The sequence below is a fragment of the Setaria viridis genome, chromosome 9 (assembly GCF_005286985.2).
Source record: "Setaria viridis chromosome 9, Setaria_viridis_v4.0, whole genome shotgun sequence".
Taxonomy (NCBI): domain Eukaryota; kingdom Viridiplantae; phylum Streptophyta; class Magnoliopsida; order Poales; family Poaceae; genus Setaria; species Setaria viridis.
Window position 1 is genome coordinate 11,014,033 of NC_048271.2, and position 21,233 is coordinate 11,035,265.

At 42.9% G+C, this 21,233-nt stretch overlaps 3 protein-coding genes across 3 annotated transcripts; 1 reads left to right on the forward strand and 2 right to left on the reverse strand.

The window, feature by feature from the left end:
* Positions 1-2,703: 2,703 nt before the first annotated feature.
* On the reverse strand, positions 2,704-5,034 carry LOC140221081 (small ribosomal subunit protein uS12m-like). The gene is made up of 3 exons (XM_072290408.1): positions 4,945-5,034; positions 3,828-4,049; positions 2,704-3,115 (listed from the first exon to the last, which is right to left on the reverse strand). Exons 1-3 carry the CDS (start codon positions 5,032-5,034, stop codon positions 2,723-2,725), a joined length of 705 nt encoding a protein of 234 aa, XP_072146509.1. The 3' UTR covers positions 2,704-2,722.
* A 1,888-nt stretch (positions 5,035-6,922) lies between these two features.
* LOC117839572 (B3 domain-containing protein Os03g0619600) lies at positions 6,923-11,128 on the forward strand. The gene is made up of 7 exons (XM_034719938.2): positions 6,923-7,527; positions 7,841-7,983; positions 8,899-9,346; positions 9,430-9,635; positions 9,786-10,146; positions 10,235-10,461; positions 10,675-11,128. The coding sequence occupies exons 2-7, from the start codon at positions 7,846-7,848 to the stop codon at positions 10,924-10,926; spliced, it is 1,632 nt and encodes a 543-aa protein (XP_034575829.1). The 5' UTR covers positions 6,923-7,527; positions 7,841-7,845; the 3' UTR covers positions 10,927-11,128.
* Positions 11,129-13,250: 2,122 nt separating this feature from the next.
* LOC117839573 (B3 domain-containing protein Os03g0619800) lies at positions 13,251-17,576 on the reverse strand. Its single transcript, XM_034719940.2, has 7 exons — positions 17,247-17,576; positions 15,954-16,039; positions 15,031-15,566; positions 14,740-14,948; positions 14,318-14,621; positions 14,020-14,252; positions 13,251-13,745 (listed from the first exon to the last, which is right to left on the reverse strand). The coding sequence occupies exons 1-7, from the start codon at positions 17,247-17,249 to the stop codon at positions 13,494-13,496; spliced, it is 1,623 nt and encodes a 540-aa protein (XP_034575831.1). The 5' UTR covers positions 17,250-17,576; the 3' UTR covers positions 13,251-13,493.
* Between the last annotated feature and the right edge of the window lie 3,657 nt (positions 17,577-21,233).

Consider the following 21,233-nt stretch of genomic DNA (forward strand, 5'->3'; position numbering starts at 1 on the left):
AACATGGAGAAGGGCCGGCGCCACCGCGGGTCCCCTCGCCGGCGCGCGCGTCCACCCCGAGGGTTGGGCGCGCCGCCGTCGAGCGGTCCTTGGTGGTGCTGTTGAGCCCCCCCGGGCCCCGAGCGGATGCTCCGGCGGCTCGGGTGAACCTTTTCCCCGGCGAGCCCAAGGCTCGGCCGGCCTTTGCCGCTCGCCGTCGGTGGACGTGCGGCGGTGAAGGCGACAGCAGGTAAGTCTCCCCGCGTCCCTCTTTTCTTTAGATCTAGGGTTAGGGTTAGGGTTTCAAGTTTCTATTTCTTTTCTATCTTCTTCTTTTTCTAGGTTCACTTCTTTTCCCGATCTAGAAGGGCTTCTAGGAGGGCTCTGATACCATTGTTAGGGCCTAGCCTAGGATCTCTAGATGCACATCTAGTTGGGATCGTGAGAGAGATGAGGGTCAAGGTGTTCCTGGTGAGTGCCGAGTGTGAGTGAGAGGGAAATGGGGTTACCTTCACCCCTAGAGGTGGGAGCAGCAGAGCTGCTGGCCATCGCGGGTTCAGTCGGTGAAGTCTGCGCAAGGCAGCGACGCGCAGTGCCGAGCTCGATCGCCGGCGAGGTGGCGGTGGTACTTCCCGCCGCTACTGCGCAACCTAGATCGGTAGGTGTGTCGGTGGGGGGCGGCTGGCTACGGCGAACCTCGTGAGCCGAGCCGGGTCCCCCACCCTGTTTATATAGCGCAGCGCGACAGGGGCCCACCACCCATTGCTTGGGTGAGCGCCCCCGATCAGGGCGCAGATCAAGGTCCTGATTGGCCTTTGGGCCCATCGGGAATGAGATCAATCTAACAAGACTTATGTGCTAAGATCCAAAGCTTGGAGAAAGTCTCACTATGACCCAACTAGGAAGATTGATACTCAAATGGATTATCTTCTGCAAATAACTTCACTGGCATGAGCAACTGTAAGACAAATATGAAGCAGAATTTCAAATAATGCAACAATTTAACCTGATTCCTCAGATGAAGATGGTGAAGCAGCTGTTTCATTTGTAGAAGATTGAGTGGCATGATCACTAGAAGCACTTGAAGTATCAACAGAGTTTGCACTTTCATCTTGAACCATTATATCATTTTTAGTGGGAGCACAGGAAGAGTTTTTATAGCAACAGCACGAACCAAATATTTGAATGATAGTCTGCCACAAAAGTAGAGAAACGTATTTATCCCGAGTCTAAATTGTAAATTGAGCAGGCAGCTTCAATTAAGAATAGAGAACAACAGATAATATGAAATGATGTCGACTTTTTATGCACTTCCTGCATTCATGCAATGCATTAGTAAACCTACCAACCCTTATAAGTCATCCATTCATATCAAATTTTGAAGCACCAAATTTGTAAAAAAATCAAATAATGGAATGATAGATTGTCAATGGTATCACTACAATATGAGGATGTATCACGGTTGAGATAATTGAACACATGATACACTGAGAAGTATACTTCATAATCTACTAGAGCAACACTAATTAAATAAATAAACAATAAAAAAACCAAGAAAGTATGTTTCCCCACTATAAATGCCTAGAATCCTAGTGCATCTTTCACATACATATATCATATATGTTCTGACAAGGACCGCCTCAGCTCAAACTTATCTAAGTGCTAATCAAATGCTCATCTCCGCACTCCTAGTACTCAAGCACGTATAAGCTAGTGGTAATAAAATTGCTCACAGAAAAGCATTTAGGCACAAAAGTAATTAACTGAACTCGTGATGAAGAGCTTACAGTGCCATGCTTGCGATTGGAGTTGGCCTGACTAAAGAGATACTTCATCATTCCATCCGGATGATCTACACATCTATAATTTATAACAGTGACAGGACTTGTCCCTCCGGCAACCTCGCCCAGCCATGTAAACCTGAAATTTGAACCCTCTGTCATCAAATGCAGATTCAATAAATGAACGCGCTGTACATGGTTACATTACATGCAACATAGCACATATATTTTCTCAACACCGGAGTACTAAAATATGCTGTTTAGCATACCATATGCAGGGGGAAAAAATCGAAGTAAAACTGATACAAGAGGTTTCGTGTATAGATGCAGATGAAGAAAAAGCATATGGCTAAATGGAAAACAGAACAGGGGACCTGGGAGAAGAAAGTTACTGCTGCGGCGCTGCAAGGGGCTCAAGCTCAGTGGCCAAAACCCCGTGAACCAAAGGTAATCGGAAGCTCTTATTTATATATGGGCAAGAAGTCCTTCCCCAACAGTCACAATTCAAGTCAAAGTTAACCCCAAAAGCTGGAACTTGTGACCACAGTCCACGGTAGAAATGGTGCTGATTTTGAGCCTTGGAATGAATGCATGCCTCATTTCCAGTGCCGTACTTTTGACTTATTTTGTAGTATTCCTTTGACCCCAAAATGTACCTTCAAAAGTAAATTTGATAATTTCTCTTATACTATAGTATCTGGCAACGATCATTAGAATTTTGAAACGAACAAAATTATTGCAGTTACTAGTAAGACTAAGATTTTTTGGTATTCTTACCCCTATTTTAAAGTGCAATTGTGATTGTGCCCTAACTATTCACAAATCAGCATGTTTTTACCGAGGGTAGAAAGTCAACAAATGGATCATTGTAGCTGTCACAATCCCTGAAATCTTCTCGGCTGGAATCTACAATGGTTGTCTCCCGAACAAAAGAACCAAAAAGTTCCAGAGGCATCTTCCATTCATTTCGATTTTGGTCTTTCTGCACCATATTTAGATCTTCCCTTTCTACGATCCGGAATTCCCAGCAAATCCTTGACTCCTCGAATACGATGGGATTTCACACCTGGCGAATCTTTCACTCTACCTCCTCTGACTAAGACTATAGAATGTTCCTGCGAATTATGACCTTCGCCTGGAATGTGAGCAAATATATCATGTCGATTGCTCAACCGTACTTTTGCTATCTTACGTAGAGCTGAATTAGGTTTTTTCGGTGTTCTCGTCGAAACACGCAGGCCTACTCCTTGCTTCTGGGAACATTGATCCGAAGCTCGAGTATGGTCCGTGCGCCGTTTTTCTTCTCTACCATGACGAATCAATTGATTTTTATAGGCATTCCTCTTTCCTATGTCCTTCCCCCCTTAGCCCTTTCACTAGTGGTTACTCCCGATCCGAAGCACCCCTTTTCCATTCATAGAGAGATCCAATCGTCAAAATCAATAAAAAGGCCATCATGGACCAAGATCCAAACAGATCAATCTTGTTAGGAGGTACTGCCCAAGGAAAAGAAAGAGCTGACTGTTGAGCACATGGTACACTTACGATCACACTCTTTGTTTGATGGAGGAAAGTAGTAGAGATTGGTAGCAACACACAACAACACTGATTTATTACCCAAAGTTACTACTCCCTCCATTTCAAATTGTAGGTCGTTTTGATTTTTCTAGGTTTATAGATATTATTATGCACTTAGACATACACTATATCTATGAACTAAAAAAGCTAAAACGACCTACAATTTGAAATAGAGGGGGTAGTACATAACTCGAGATAGACACTTTTGAGAGCGTCTGAACATAGAGATACAAACAAGGAAAGGTGGCACATGTTACACTTACGTGGATATGATATCCAATTATTTAAACTATTTTTTGCCATTTTGTCAAAAGAGAAAGAGATATGCAAACACCAAGAACAAGTGGCTTCAACGTGAAATTCCCTTTTATGCGCTTGCTGAAGAAACAACGGTGGTGGTGGTGGTGGTGGTGGTGGCAGTGTCAACGTGCTTGGTGCAGAAGCGATAGCATGCTTCGTCGCAACGGTCCACAACATCCTCTTCATTGCCGATAGCTTCATTGTGGAGGCGTCGATGGTGATGTCGTAGGAGCGGACCCCAGATTTGTCAGGACATGGGTTCGGGCGCACGCTCAGGAAGCGGTCGGTGACGCTGTAGAGGCCGCGGTTGACCGTGCCGTCGCTGCTCTCCACGGCGACGATGGCCGCCGTGAGCCCCGCCAGCTGGATCCGCACCGACAGCCGCAGCGGGCGCTTGGCCGTGGCCCGTGGCTTCAATGCCGCAGCAGAGAAGAGAAGTGAAGATCTTATGGTAAAGCAGGTCCTGAGCTAAGGACGGGGCTTTGCACTTCCGGAGGGAATGGAACATGGGCGGACGGTGGCGGCGCGGCCGCCGCCGGGGCCGGAGACGGAGCCGTCTAAACCAGGGAGGGTTCTTTGTGCAAATATACATGTTCGGGATTTTACAAACGGACCCCTAATTGTTGATCGCGATCCAAAACGGGAGTTTTATGAAAATATTTGATCCGATATTTATAAAATAACCTCTAATTTGAATCGTGGTTAATAATCGCGATCCAAACCAAGGGCTGTATGAAATATATCATCTTGATTTTTACAAATGGACCCCTGGATCGGATCGCGATTATTGACCGCGATTGGTGTTTCAAAAATATGATCGGAAACGTTTACGAAAGAGCTCCGATCGTGGCTGTTCGGGCGTGCTCCGCTCCAGGTTTTGTATCTCCGCTCCAAAATCATCTTGCCAAACACCTCCAGCTCCAACTATACCAACTTCAGAAAAAAGGTGGATCTGGGGGGCAACTCCAAGATTTTTCTGGAGCTCCTCAAAGGTGCTCCCAAAAAATTAGTTTCATACCTTCTCTTAGAGTTGGATGAAAATTACTCACCAATGCTACTAGTTACACATACCGCTTCGAGAAAAAAAAGCCCTCCCTCGCGAGACCTCGCGACGCCTCTGCCTCCGCTGGCACCGCCATCTCCCCTTCCTCTGGCCGATCTCCATTCCACCTGCTGGCGCCCATGCCCATGGGCGGGCGCGGCCTAGCCGACGACATCCACCCCTGGCCGGCGCTGATTTGGGCCTAGAGCACACCCTAGTCGGCGTGGCTGGGGCGGCTGTGGCTTGGCCGGCACTGAGCCTAACCTCGAAGAGGCCCTGGACGGAGGGCTCGCCGGGGGCGGCTGTGCCCAGGCCGGCAGCAGCCAGCTCCTGGCCTAACCTCGAAGAGGCCATGGCCGAAGACCTGGCCGAGTGCGGCCGTGGCCTTGAAGAGGCCGTTCTTGGTGCTGAAAATGCAAGTGTCAGCCATGGCCATGGGAAGAAGCGGCCAGGAAGAGGCTGGGGTCACGGACAGAGCAAGAAGCCCTCCAAGGCAGCAAAGAAGAATGAAGAAGAGGAGGTATGTGAATTGTCCTTAATGTATGTCCATCTATGTTGATAGATTTGCTATGCATATATGAATGTGTCATGAGTGTTGTGATATTTGAAAAATTGCTAGTGTTCCAATAGTTGAAAATACATGTGAATATCATGGTCAGGGAGATATGATGGACTGGACCGACGTTGATGTGGGTTATCCTAATCACTCTGGGTATCTAGCTCCTTACAAGGGTGAAAGGTATCATTTACCCGAATGGCATAGGGGTACGGAACCAAAGACTCCTGCGAAAAATTTCAATCGTGTTCACTTATCTATTCGCAATGTTATTGAGCGATCATTTGGACTATTAAAATTGAAGTGGCAAATTCTCTACAAGATGCCACCATATCCCATGTACAAGCAAAAGATGATTGTTGTGGCTACTGTGGTCCTTCACAATTATATCTGTGAATATGAAGGTGAAGACATTGACTTTGATCAGTTTGATCATGATCCTAATTACGTACCTACTATCCCGGAAAGATATAACAAATATGCAGTTTCTCCCTTGGTGTCCGACTGGTCAATTTCGAATGCCAATGCTCCAACTATGGATGTATTTCGTGATAAGTTGACCACCGTCCTTTCTCTTGCTTGGAACTAGTTAATGTTGGTGTGGTTGATTTTGTAATTTCATTTGGTACCCCATATTAGGTATATTAAATTTTTATTGGAACAATGCTGGAAGCATCGTGGACGCGGCACTGTTGTCTGCGTTGCGGACCAAGAACATGTCCGCCGTGAAGTGGATGGAAATAGAATATGTTCTTGTCCGATTCTCTTGTCAGATTCTATTCTTGCGAGTACTAGAGCTCACGGAGTAAATAGAATATGATGCAAATTTTGGTCAAATGTTGGTTGATATTACTTGTTTAAGCCATGCTTGTACTAGTCCGTGGACCGTGATGGAATGATACGGTGACAGTACAACCTTCAGCTAATGATATATACGGTGACCGTGAGATATATATATATATACATATATATATATATATATATATATATATATATATATATTATTTTCATTGCCACTAGTTCCTGTAGCGTCGGGTACTGTAGCAGCGTGGGAAAAAAACCATCTAAGATAAGAGTGACTATTCCCACTGGTTCCTACAATTCTTGGAGCTGGATTTGCATCCGGTAGCCAAACAGGTATGTAACTTCCTATTTTCCTGGAGTTGGTGGAGTGGAGCTATAAAAAGGTAGAGTTGGTGCAGTAGAGCTGTTTTTTTCGGAGCAGTCGTAAACAGACCCTAATTGGTTTCCTAACTCCTTAACATCAGGGAGTTGTCATTTGATCTCTTGGGAGCTGATTGGGCGATGTCTTGCTGTGCTTCACCGGAGCTTATTTTTCTAGATTTTTTTTCTCCTCCCTCGCTACTCGCCTCAGTAAGGACTAAGGACAGGACGGGCTTCTTTGATTAACAAATGGCAGCGCCTTGAACTGCTTTTCTAGAAATATCAAAATTTCTCCTTTTAATCCTACTGCTTTTACAATGGCCGAGAATTTGACTAAAGTGCAACAGGGATGATTAACAACGTACTTTTCCAGAAATGGAAAGAAAAGAATCTCCAATACAAATATGAGTGCTTATCCAATAGACGACAGATTTGGGATTCAGAAGGCACTGCCTAGTGGCTAATGTCAGGCCTGATGACCTGATGGTCGTGTCTGGCTTCGTATTAGGACAGTCCCAGCCCATGATGCCTCCCAACCCTTCGTTTCCTCGGGTGGGCCAACAATCAATTCTATCCGGCCCCTCTCTCTTTCCTTCCTCCCCGTGCTCCCATTTCATCTCTCTTTCACATTTTCTGACCTTTCATTTCCTCCCACTTGTGGCTTGTCCCTCATAATCGCCACTAGTTATTTGCTGGGTGGGATTTTACTATTTTAGTTCATCGGGCATCAAATACACTTCCTGGAAGTTGAAATGCTTCAACTCTGAAGCGGCGATCCACAGTTCGCAATATCAACGTTTCATTTCAAGCTTTTTCACCTGCTGGGCCACAGTAAACTTGTGAATCTTGGAATTGCTAGTTCCTAGGAGACAAAATCGTGGCAACTCGTGCAGATTCCCTGTTGGCATCTTCTCTCGTGTTTGTAGGCTTCGTTCTGAAATACTGCCTGCCAGAAGCTGTCTTCTGAACTGTCTTTCATGGAGTTCTTTTTCAGAACATCGAGATGTGGATACCTCTCTGTATCTGTTCGTTGCCTTGTTTGGTAAAGAGATTCCTCATCTCCCAATACATTATATAGAGGTTTCTCCTCCGCGTCGCCATTATCCGTTGGAGCTTCGGTTGCAAAGGTAAGGTCGTCCCTGATCTCTCTGATACCCATCATGAAAGTAACAGAGCTAAGAAAACAGGTTCAATTTTCTTCAGTTGTTTAGTGATTACTTACGTGGTGGTTATGGGTGAGAGTAGATTGCAGCGTCTTGGAGAAGTGCACACATTTGCTATGTTGAACAAAACATATGCGGCATTGCAGTAACTAACGCAATGGCCTCGAGGCAAAACAAATTTTATTATGTAACTTTTAGTGTGTTAAGATTTCAAATTTTTGCTGGAAGGTTCTGTACTCTTATGGAATATCAGTCCAATATGAGCTTCAAATTCCAGGTGACATGGCTAGAACTAGAAGTGGTTCCCGAACGAAGAAATCTTGCGATTGTTGCAAGAGATACATGGACCATTTGGACGGAAAGGATCAAAAGATGAATTATTTCCTTAGGCGTATGACCACCAGTTCAAAACATAGCATGGTAAGCCTTCACAAGTTCAATTATCTTGCTTGTGTATCCGCGCATCTTTTCTTTTCCATTCAGTCTGGTATTGTTGATTGGCTGCATTAGTACTCCAAAAAGGAGCTGTAACAAACACTAAACATCCTACGGGCCGTGTTTGGGCCAACAATCAATGCAATTTCAGGTGGGGGATCCTCTCCCCTTCCGTTGACCGTAAAAAAAAACATCTCCAATCCTTACAACAGGAGCACTGCAGATATTAGGCAGCTTGTTTCTCGCTTGATGGAAATTAATTTGTTTCATTTTCTTGCCCTTCTTGCACGCACCATTGATAAATGCTGAACAAAGTTAATGTTATTTGCATCAATCCCATGCTTGCTATGCTCTTCAAAATTTGGTCAGCCTTACAGACCTCCCATGTCTGACACTTAATGGCACCCGTCAAATCAGAATAGTAGATAGCTTGCTGATTTTTGTGCCGATTTCAGAATGTTCATGAAATCGAGCCATATGCTCCCAGTTTGTTTCAACAAAAAAACTAATTCATTCATATTATTTTCTAAGTTGATGTTATTGACTTCTCTGTTCCATAATCTCTACTACTGTGAATTTCGTACATGACAAGACCATATGTTATTCTGGTATTAAACTTAATAGTTTTTCAGATGAAGGATTAGCATTGTCCCAGCCACTGTCAACCAAGGATGCACATAGTCACTCCTTATTACAAATTCAACCAAAACACAGGGTAACATACAACGATAATTCAACCAAAAACTTGCTAGTATTAAATACTAAACATGTAAGCAATCTCCAATTATTAATACATTTCCTTACTAGAGAAAATAAGTCTTGCATCATGTATACATCTCAAAGACACCATTGCAGGAATCACTCTGCTTAAAGCAATAATTCTTGCCCTTGTTACTACAGATTGTGCCAAACAGATTTCTGAAGCATTTTGCAAGAAAGCTGTCAGGAACCATCAAGTTAGAATCTCCCGATGGTAGTCTGTATGACGTTGAAGTTGCAGAGCGCTTTAATAAGGTAGTTCTCCGACATGGATGGGAGGCATTTGTTGACGCCAATGGCATAGAAGAGAATGATTTCTTGCTGTTCCGACACACTGAGCAATCCTGTTTTGAGGTTTTGATCCTCGATTCTGATGGTTGTGAGAAAGTGTTTCCCTGTACTGGCATAGTTAACATACCGAGTTTTAAAGAAAGAAGTGTGGATTCTGTTGATATTTCAAGCAGCTCTCATGATGAGACCACAGAATCATCAGAAAGCGAAAGATTCACCAGGTGTCAGAAGGGTAGTTCCTATCATCGTAGGAAAACTGCAAAGGTGACTGCAACATCCTCGTCATCTAAGGAGTCAGGTTATACTGTTAATTAAGTTATTTGCATTTATGCCTCGAATTTTTTACATAATTCTTGTAGTTCTCTTTGTAATTTTGTACAGGAGACATTCCATCTGAAAGCGAATCTTATGAGTCGGATGATCTTCAGACATCCCCAGGGGATGATTATGTTTTATGCAGTAGAAGTTATTTATCTGAAGCACAAGAGGAGAGAGTAGTTGCACTTATCCGGGAAATTCAACCTAAGGTTACTGCTTTTGTAGCAATCATGCGAAAGAGCCATGTCAAAGGTCCAAGTGCTTTTCTGGTGAGTTCACTGCTTACTGCTCTTAATACTTTACCTCTTCTTGATAGTTGTTGACTTTTCCCCTTTGCCTTACGATTGAAACAATCTTGTTTAGTACTACTAGTGTGATTGTTTGTTGACAGAATCACATCATGTTCCATCTTTAAACAGGCTCTTCCCAAGGAATACGCTTCTGCACATTTTCCACATGAAACCACGAATATTACACTTCAGAGGCCAGGCAAGAGCAAGAAGTGGCATCCCAAATTCTATAGAAGCAAAGATATAAGGTTGCACATGCTTAGAGGTCAATGGTTAGACTTTGTACGAGACAATCATGTGCAATTGGGAGATATTTGCCTCCTTTTACCGACAAAGGGTGTGAGAAAATTCGCATTTACGGTCCATCTGCTTCGCACAACAGCACCTCATTCCAGGGTCAGAACTAGTTTTCAAAGTGTTAGCTCATGCCATGGTATATCAAGTCCAAAGATGGCCTCAGTGGTCCATATTAAGGAGGAAACAACTGATGGTATGTATTAGTATCATAGAAAAAGATTGAAAATAATATTCAGAGTTTTTTTTATTAATACTTTCTTATAGCCTAAAACGATTTGCAGAAGAATATGTTTCCTCAGAAGGTGGCATGCATGGAATTTCAAACAAATATCTAGAGAACAAGGACCCTGGGGGATCTTTTGAGCCTCCCTACATTATATCAGTCAGAAGCTGCTTATCTGAATCCCAAAAGAAGATAGTTGAAGAGAAAGTGCGAGCTATCCAATGTGAAGTTCCCATTTGTGTAGCAATCATGAACAAGTGCAGTGTCAGCATTCGCTACGAGCTAGTAAGTTTTTTTTTTGAATTATTATTTATAGTCCTTTAGGTTATGGTTCTTGCCATCTACTCATCTTATCCTGCAGTTTGTTGAACTGAACAGTCTCAATGTAAACTACACATCTGTTTTCATATCAGCAGAATTGTTTTCCACTAAATCACCGAGAATTAGTTGCCCAGTCACCGAGATGTGCATCTAACTTCATTTTCTGTAAAACATCAGGAAATAAGTGCACGGTATGCCGCTGCAAATCTTCCAGACAGAAGGCAGAGTATGATCCTCCGTTACATGGGGAAGTCATGGAGAACCCAGATGGTGGTTCGTAGTGGCAGCAGGTGGTTCCTCTGTGAAGGTTGGTTCCAATTCGTTTGTGACAACGGTCTGCGTGTCGGTGATGTCTGTCTGTTCGAACTGGAGAAGAATGAGAGCAAGCTTACCATGACGGTCCACATCATTTTCAGTGAGCAGCTTTAGTTTGTGGTAGAAGAAAATGGCATCCCCTGTTCTTTCTGCTGGTACTGTTGGTATATTTATTGGTCTCGGTCTGTACTCTGAAATTAAACCATGGCTTGTGGCTAACAGGCTAAGCTCTGCAAGGAGTTAAGAAACCAATTAGTACGATCAACTCTGTAATGCACTGCTTGTGGATTTAGGAAACCTATTATGTTTCGCTTGAGATTGCTTTGTTTATTGCAATTCCAAAACTTGGCCTACCGTTTGAGATGGCCAGCGCGCGTCTTCCTCAACGAGCCCGGTCACCGACGGCTGCGGCGGCGGAAGGGAGGAACAAGGAATTTGAATCCGGCGAGCTGGTAGCAAGAAACAAAAGCAGCGAGCTCTGAAGAAACCTGTACTGCTATGCTATAGCTCCCCCTCACCGTCTCAGCCCGAGAAGCTAGCAACCTGGATGCTGTCCAATTGGCTAGAAACAATTTACCTACATGACTGATTAGGTTCCCAGCTAATATATGCACTTGATTGCTTACATTGATGATTGATATATGCATCAGGTGTGTGGGGTCAGGCAGGTAGGCTTGACGCCATCGTATTGCCATCGTGATTGGATTGGTTCATCTTCCTTTCCAGGTGTATAGTTTTTCCCTAAAGCTAGGACTGCCTTGAGGGAGATTTTTTTTCGCATTTTGTTTGTTCTATATTTTTGCTCTGTTTATAAAAAATTGCAAGATTGCATTGCTTTAAAAAATGTTGGGTCCTTTTTTTTTCCTCTATCAAGGTTCAGCCACTTGCGGGAGCACATGTGAAGTAGCTTCTTCAATGCCAGATTTCTTATGACAGTTACAATTTGCTTGTGCATTTCGTAAAGATTTCTGAAACCTGTAGTTTTATGAGCGTGCCCCTGTGATAAGTACAACCATGATGGTTGCACACTGATAGATGTCATGTGTTTTCTAATTTTGCAACTGAAAATGGTAGAAAGATACCTGGTCTTCATATTTAGCTATGTATGACTAAAGAATTGCTATTTGTGTGTCATGTTTATGGTTGAAGCTATCAGGAGATTTTTTACTAACTCAAGCTATGCTGGTCACTTTGTGCCAGGCAGCGGATGCTTGGACATGGAGCTGGTTGCGCGTGATTGTGTGGAGGTACTTGTGATTCTTCTACGGCTCTACGCTTTAGGTGCAGTGCTCTGCTCCCAGACTCTACTGATAAAATTGTGAACCAAATAAAAATCAAATAGCAGCACTGCATCCGTGCAAACCGAATAACCGAATCAGAAAATGAATCTTGCTTGCTACGGTCAGGGCGTCATGCTAATTAGAAGAAAAAAAAAGAACTGACGACATTCGCACGGGACAAGTTTGATTTTACTCTGCCGCACATCAATCTTTTGGCATTCAAATATTGTTCAGACTACTTTGTAATTGACGCATAAAAACACCTGCCATGGCAGTGATATGCCAGACTCCATCACGAAGGCCAAGGCTGTAGGGCTCCTAACTACTACTCTCTTTATATTCTAATTTTCACATGCTTGTTTCAACCTGTTTAGTGTAAATTTTAACCGCCAAGAGTTAGTTATCTGAAAGCTCGGAGGGTAAAATTTTGGAAGATAGAAACTACTGCTTAGTGCTTGCACTTGTAACTTGCTATTTGAAATGTATTATCCTTAGATGTTTCCTTTTAAATGGAAAATAGTGGTACATGCAAAGCCATATTACTGTCACTTTGCAGTGAAAAGAAACTCGAACAGTATACTGAAAAGCAAAATACTACAGGTTCTACTACTGTAAAGTTTGAAGGTACCTTGCTAAGGTTGGAGATATCATGACGGAAGAGAATTACTATACTATTATTTTTTTAGTTTCCACTATACCTAGAATCTGATTAGTACAAGACGTCTGCTTGTGAGCATAAGTATTGAAAGGATGTTTGTACACAACTGATGAACCATCATGACAAAATAAACTAATCCCGATGAAGCCTGACACCAAAATCCTGCATTGCGATGATAGGTAATCAACATATGTTCTTGCTCAGGAAATACGTTGAGGCCTTAAGATTGAGGGCACTGGAATTGACAATGATCGTCGTATCGATCGCTTATGCATAGACATGCATCACTCCTTGGAATACAGTGACATACCTAGCTTGATTTAATTCAGAAACTATGCTCTTAATTCAGAAACTACGTTAGTCTAATAAATACTTTTTAAATAATTGTACTCATTCTCGCACTATTATTGTTTTGTTAGATGCACCGTTTATTGCAATATAAATAATTTGTAGCCCGTAGCAATGGGCACGATCCTAGTTTTTATAAAATACAAAGCAAATGCAACTGTCTGCTAAGTGAACTTAAGCACAAGCAACGCGACTATTCGGCGTTCCTTACACAACGGATTTCTAATGATGTTTACAGATAACTAGCAACAGATGTTACAGTTTCGTTTCTAACTCCTTGCGGAGATCAGCCTAAAACATGCATTAACTTCAGAGCACAAAAACAAGCAAACTAAGGCCCAGAGTACAAACAGAAAGAACAGGGCACATTTTTCATCTTTTTCATCTGCGGCGAACTAAAACAGCTCCTTGCGAATGATATGGACCGCCATAGTAAGCAGCTTCTCCTCCTTCTTCAGTTCGAATAGACAGATATCGCCGACACGCAGGCCATTGCCACGAGCAAAATTGGGCCAACCTCCATTAATAAACCACCTCCTACCATTATGAAACATCATTTTGGCCTCCCATGTCTTCCCCCCACACTGGAGAATCAAGGTTTGTCCTTTAGTTGGAAGATACACTGAAGCATATCGTGAACCTAATTCCTGATGCATTGTGAATAGATAATTAGCAACACATTGCAAGGTTCAATAACTTTGAGATTAACCCAGACAGCTTCTAAGTTTTATATTGGTGGGGAAAATATTGCATGTTTATGATTTACAGCAATCGTTTGCTGATATGAAGGCGAGTGAATAGGTTAGCGCTCAAATGGGGGGAAAGATGCCAACTATAACAAAACAAGGTTAAGATGACAGGAACTGCAACCTTAGAATAAAAACAACAATTCAAGACAAAAAAAGAAAGAACTGAACTTACTAGCATCCAACGCTGAGCGACACCGACATTGTTGTTTTTCATTACTGCTACACAAAGGGGAACTTCAGATCGGATAGCTCTCACTCGCTCTTCAACAATCCTCTTTTGGGATTTAGATAGAAGGTTCTTGCATGGTACAAAGTATGGGGGCAGAAATAGACTATCAGAGTCTTCGCTCTCCAAAGATTCATGAGGAATTTCAAGCGTACCACTTTCCTGGGAAGCATGTTCTCCTGCAGAGAATTTTAGGCCATAAGTAAAATAATCTAAAAGGATACTATTTTTTTTGCTACACTACCTGTTGTTGGTTCCTCAATATGGACTTCTGAAGCCATACTAGAATGAGTTGCTGTTTCATGCAGTAGATAGACCGTAAAAATAGATCTATTCCCACCCTTTGTAGGTAAGAGGAGGACAATATCTCCCTCCTGCACATGATTGTCACGGACAAAGTCTAACCACTGCCCCATAAGAAAGTTCTTTCTACTTTCGTCTCTTTTGTAGAATTTGGGATGCCACTTCTTGTTCTTACCAGGCATCTCAAGTGTGACAGTTGTGCTTCTATCTGGGCAATGTGCCAATGCGTATTCCTTGGTAATTCCCTGATAAAAACAGAGCATGAAGTTACGGCTCACCACATCCTGAAGATCGTAGCTAAATTTCTCATGTAACATTGGAACAGCTATCAACAAAAAGTTAATATTGAGAGAAGTGAGTTACCAGATAAGGACCCGGAGATTGAACACTGGTCTTCCGCATGGTTGCAATATAAACAGTGAATTCAGGTTGAATTTCCTGGATAAGCGTCATTACTCTCACCTTTTGTGCTTTAGATAGATAAGTTCTATATGATAAAACATAATCAGCCCCTAAGGGTGATTGAAGATCATCCGATGCCAAAGATACATTTTCTGAGGGAATGTCTTCTCCTGGGCAAAATGTCACAACAGTGTTTAACAATAAGGGATATACTGGAGGCAAATATGCAAGTAACTTGAGTAATGTTATAACCTGACTCCTCAGATGATGAGGATGCTGCAGCCATCTTTAAATTTTTCCCGCGAGGATAGGAGCTACCCTTCTGATACTCAGTGAATCTTTCACTGCTTTCTGATGGTTCTGTGATATCATGTTGAGAAATGCTTGAAGTATCAATGGAATCTGCACTTCTGTCTTGAACACTTGGGATATTTTTTATGCCAGAACAGGAAAACACTTCCTCACAACCATCATTTGGTGAATATGGCATGTTTGACTTATTTTTAGCATGCTTCTTTCGTGGCGAATAAATTTTGTTGTGAGATGCATATTTGGACACAAATGATTTACGTTTTCTATTTCTCCATGGCACTGCATCTCTTGCTGACTCCACTCTCTTGGTAATTGGCTGATGTACTATAGAACCAAAATGAGCATTACTTGACGGCCTTTCACTTGGCACCTTCTCTAGAGATCTGATACAAGTAACTTCACCACGCCTTTGTAGGCATTCGTAACAGAACCACTCTATTAATGAAGCATCAAAGACAACTTTCTCCAAACAGTATCTACACAATGACAAATCATAATAAGAAAAGGCCAATCATAACTAAATAAGCTGTAACAACATAATTACACTACAGAAGGTACTTGATTATTCTATCTCAGGTAATATCTGATTTGCAAATATCCATTTCTAATTATAAATCAATGGAATGTGAGGATAGGAATAAATACATATATTCTGTCTACTCGACTTTCAAATCCAAGAGGGGAAAAATAATGAGGGAAAACACTGTATTAAAAATCAGACCTATCCCTTTATAATAGCACGATTTATCATAGATTCCCACAAGGAACAAATTCTTGTTGGCTATGCCCGTTAACATGCGCCACATAAAATCGAATTTAATAAAATAAAGCATGATATGGGTAAAATGTAAAAGAGAACATACTGGTGTATAGCAGAATGCTTGCAGTCTCCGCAACATAGCAGAAGATGCCTAAAACCAATATCTCCGCATACTTCACACAGAATGTCCTGCATAAATGCCAAAAGGATTGCTGTTATGAATTTATACAAGTCATAATATGATCATCAAACTGCTTTAAAGATATTCCAATTTTTGCTGATAAAGTATCTGGGTGTTACATCAATAGATTATTCAAAAGACTGCCTACAAACACTAATCGAACGATCAAACATTATTTAGCCATGCACGAGCATAACATGTTTCTCTTTATATATCCATCTCTTCTGTTTCCACTTAAGACGTCTTTTTTCCTTTCTTACATCTGATCCACATAACTGCACTTAAGTTGCCAATGCTGCCCATAAATCAATATAATTGCCATAAAATTCAGTAATAGCAGGATTTTTGAACGAAAACCACACTTTTCCATTGACCTCCAGAAATAACAGATTTCGCGAATCAATGCTGGAATTTTGCTAAAATTTCAAACCCTGGTCCCGCACCACTGATGTGCAATGAAAGGTATTGAGACAGATGGACCATGATCACACAGAAGTGAACAATTGGAAAAGTACTCGCGTGGTGACCCAAAGGCAACTTTGGAGGGAATTATGGAATACCCGAGTAACAGAACCAAAAAGAAAAACTTGCATTACACCACAATCACAAAAAGATCGACCAACCTAAGAGGAAATAGGTGGCATTTTGGAAACAAAAGGGGAATCAAACATGCACCCAAATTCGAGTCCAGGCCAGGAACCTGAGGGGCTCGCTTGCAGTTCGTGCCTCTGCAATTGAGTCACTGACGTGTGGAGCCGGATCCACGTGCAAGTGACTCACTCAACCGCAGGGGGACCAAACTGTAGAGGATCCTCTCCACCTGGGTGGTGGTGTCCGCCTCCGCCCACACCTCCTACCGACTGTCCTAGGCTCGGTTCCAACATTGCACCACAATAATGCGCTCTTATACAACACCAATCCCCCACCAAAAAAGCATCCTGTTGCGCGATGAGGGCAATGGATACCATTTGAGATTTAACATTTCAATGGCCCTTCCACCCTGATTGATACCTGCGCCTGACAACAGTTATGTCCTAAACTCGTCGCGCAACAGGAACATCCAGATTCCAGGCCAAGGCCATTCCCCCTTCAATCAGTCGACAAGGAAAAAAAACTATCTTTTTTGGTCCGGCCACATCGTCCAGAATCGAGGGAGGCAGGAAATCACAAGAGAACAAAGAGAGGATAAATCGAGTATATACACTGCATACGTACCATGTTTCCTTCCAGCTGCCCCCACCACCTCCCGGCTCCCAAGAAGCACTAAACGCCTCCGCGCCCTCAGCAGCTCAGACGACCGATCCCGACCGCGGAACCTCCAGGAGACCGGCGGGGCGTCGGGCAACCGGGGGCTCGCGCATTTGCGAAGGGGTGGCTCCACGGACGATGAGGAATTGTAGAAGGCGGCGGCACGGCGGGGTGGTCAAAAGGAAGGCGGTGGAGAGAGAGAGAGAGAGAGAGAGAGAGAGAGAGAGGAGGGGAGGAGACGCGCGCGCCGTTGGATTCGGCTTCGGACGACCGTGTCCGAGTAGGGTAGGGGGAGAGATTCTGGTTCTAGAGACTTGTTTCCGCATTTTTGCCCTAAAAAAAAAGACTTTTTCCCGCATCGGGGAAGCCGGGCCCCGCCCCGTCGGCCGGATCACCAGATGAGGAGATTTCGTCGGGCCTGCGCCGAGTCAGATACTTGAGAGAAGAGAGCAAAGCAATCCTAGTACTGTACCGAAGGCGTCGAACACGCTCGAAAGAAAGAAGAAATCACAAAGCCAAAAACAGCGCACCCATGTCGGGACAATCTAGAAAGTTCCAGACGGGAAGCACAGCCGGATGTGAATGGGAAAGAAGCACGAGCACAGAATCCACATCCACTGGAAATCGGGAACCGTGTGATCCCCCGAATCTCCCCTCTCCAAGCACATGCATGCCAACAGTTAATAAAGGTGTATTTTTATATAATATGGTTACATACAAAACGTCAAAAATATAAGAAAAACAACTTGTGCAATTTCATCTTATAAAATGGGAAAATAACTACCAATAAAAAACATTTTTTTTTGGATATCGATAAAAAACACTTAACACACATATTATAAATAGGGTGTACACCTCTCACGCACCCTACAAGTCCAAAAGTCTATCTTCATGCGCCATTACATTCTTCTTCCACGACAGCAATGGCTGGCAAAGAAAATGCAAACAACCCCTCTCGGACAACATCCACTTAGGGTAGCCCTTTAACACACTCTGTGTTGGCAATTCTGCACCATGAGAAATCTGTGTTCTTCCTGTACAACAAACTCCTCCATGATACACACCCACGAACCGAGTTGGGAGATTGATGGTGCGTTACCTCATCTTCCACCATGGATATCGTCGCCAGATCCAATCCTCCCTGGCTCCTACTAAAGCTCTAGCTTGTAATACCAGTGGCACACCTCAACTGATGCAGGCTCCTCTACCCGGCAGCCCATCATGATCTCTATTTCCATCGCCGCTACCTCAAGGCTAGCAAGCTTGGCAATGGAGGTGAAGGCTGACGAGATGAGTTGTATCGACAAAATTAAGAGGTGATGGTGGCAGCAGGTGATGCAGGAGAGGGAAAGGAAAACCCTAAGCTACCGATCTCTTTATAGGGCGACCAAATTCAAAGCGGACCAAATGGGCCAATATCCTGAGGCAATGCCTATTTCGCATCATAGACTATAAGAATTCTTAAAATAATAGCACCTACAAAAATTTATTCGCCCATATACATTTAGCCCTCCTCTATGATAAATATTGCGCTAAGTATTAATACCACATAAATATGCATTTTGAACCCTTAAATGTTAGAAATTGCACTAAAATATATTGAAAGTTTTCAATACGGATGAAAATAAGCCAGGAGGGTCATTTCACGGGAGCTGGAGGAAAAAAACGAAAAATGAGAAGAAGAAAAGGAGAAAAACACAAAACGAAAAGAGAAGAACACCCTGATTCGATTCGAGGAACATCCCGGACATCCATTCTGGCTTTGAGACTTTGAGCATAGGTCCAGCGACATGTTTGTTGGTAGCTCCGATCCCCTAAGATTTAGCTTTCCAAGCTTTCTATAAAATTGGCTTTTGACTTTTGCATCCTAGAAGGATGGTTTTTCGAAAGCTGGCTTTGGAAAAGCTAAAACCGTTTGGCAACCTAGCTTTTAAAATGATGAAATGGAATGTCTTCTCTGTGGGGTTCACATGTCAGTCTTTTCTTCAACCTTGGAGCTCCCCTGCAGCGGCTTCCCGAGCCCGCCGGATCTGGCCTCCTCGGCGGCAGGCGGAGGCGAGGCCTACCCTAAGTGGATGTCGTCCGAGAGGTGGGCTCCTCGATGTTGTCCGGAGGTGGCGGCGCTCCTCGATGGAGGTGGGCTCGGAGATCCAGACATCGTACTGTGGCGGAACCGTCCAAATTAAATCGGCTTAAGTGTAGTAACCATCATCTTAATAGTCAATATGATCATCACACTTAAAACGGTGTAATCCAACAGTCCATCGGGTCAAGCCCGATTCAACCACTGAATATATCGATCGAAACAACATGCAACAAGTCTCACACGAAGGTGAGCACAGATGATACAACATGGTATTTCAGTTTACAAACATAGAGCTCAAAATTAATTTATAAACTGAGTTCAAATTCATGAAAGATTACAAGCCAGAGTTCTCAAAATAAAATACAGCGGAAGTTTAAACAATAAAGCGCGAATATAGATACATGACGACATGAGTAGCCCACCACATGTCATCCAACACGAGACCACCTCAAGGCGAGATTGGAGACCACTCAACCAACCACCCTTCATGTAAAGGACGGCCATCCCAAGGTTGACCATCATTTCTTCACTAATACCTGAAAATAAACAACAAAGCAAGGCTGAGTATAGTAATACTCAGCAAGACTTACCCGACTATGGCATATACTTAGCCGACTTCTAGTATGGAAGGCTTTTGGCTGAGGGGTTTGTTTTGCCAGAAAGCAACTAAGAGTGGATCCTTACTTTCAAGTTTTAGCATCCAATTAAACTTGAGCTAACCATTCTAAGTGAGCAACATTTTCAAAACTTTTCAGTCTGGAAAAAAATAATTGATTAGATAACAACAACATCATCATTTCATATTTACTTTCATTCCACTTCTTACTACGATGTGACGCGGTGATCAAGGTTCTCTTAACCGAAAGCGGCGGTGAATCGATTCAATTTATAACCTTGCAAGGTAAACCCATACACACGACATATGCATGCCCCGTCGAGCCGCATATGGCAAACAATCCCCTTAGAGAACGATGGCGGTTGAGAACTCCTGCGATCCTCGAGTGCTAATTCCCACTGGTACCTCCCTAGGCCTGTCGTGAGTTACTGACTAGCACACGAATAGGAAACAGGACCAACTCAATCTACAATCGCGCCCTAAGGTACTAGGTTTTACCAGTTTCAACTATCTCTTACTTCCAGTATGTGTATAGTACAATTCAAACTCGATCGCAGGGCCACAACGAAGGGACCTTAATCGACACAGGTGAAGCACAACCAAAATATTAACTTCAACTTCATTTCTATCTCCGCCTAGCCTCTAACTTTTCTTTCATCGGTGATTCATTCTCAAATAACTTGCCATAAATATTGAAAGGCCCTATGTCTCGCGAGCGATAGGCAATCACTTGACTTCTACTGTTCTTAATTAAGCATGGCACTTCTATCGACCTACAAATACTAGTATTTTGAACCTGGGGGATCCTAGGGATCATGCAACTAAGGTTTCATTCAACTTCTAGGAACTTAATGCGTAAAAGTAAACATGTATTTAAGATAATTGCATAGTTTTAAAATTTGGGGTTATGCTCCGGGGCTTGCGTTTCCAATTAGCCTTGCGCTCTTTTGAACTTTGGTTCAGGTCTTGGGATGTTTCAATAGGAGAGGCTTCACACTGCTCACTCTCAGGCACAGCGATCAATTCATACAGTCCGTCGACTAGCGGGTTATCTACATGAAAATGTATATGTATGAGTTGATTAAAAGGTGATGACACATGCATGAAGTCAAGTTTAGAGAGTGCAGCAACTCAATCATAGAACATTTAAAGGTTAAAGAAGAGCATACAAGTATATCATTATCTATACAAGGAAACACTAGAGTTTTCATGCGAGACATACTCTTATCAAACTAAGCCAATAATATTTCAG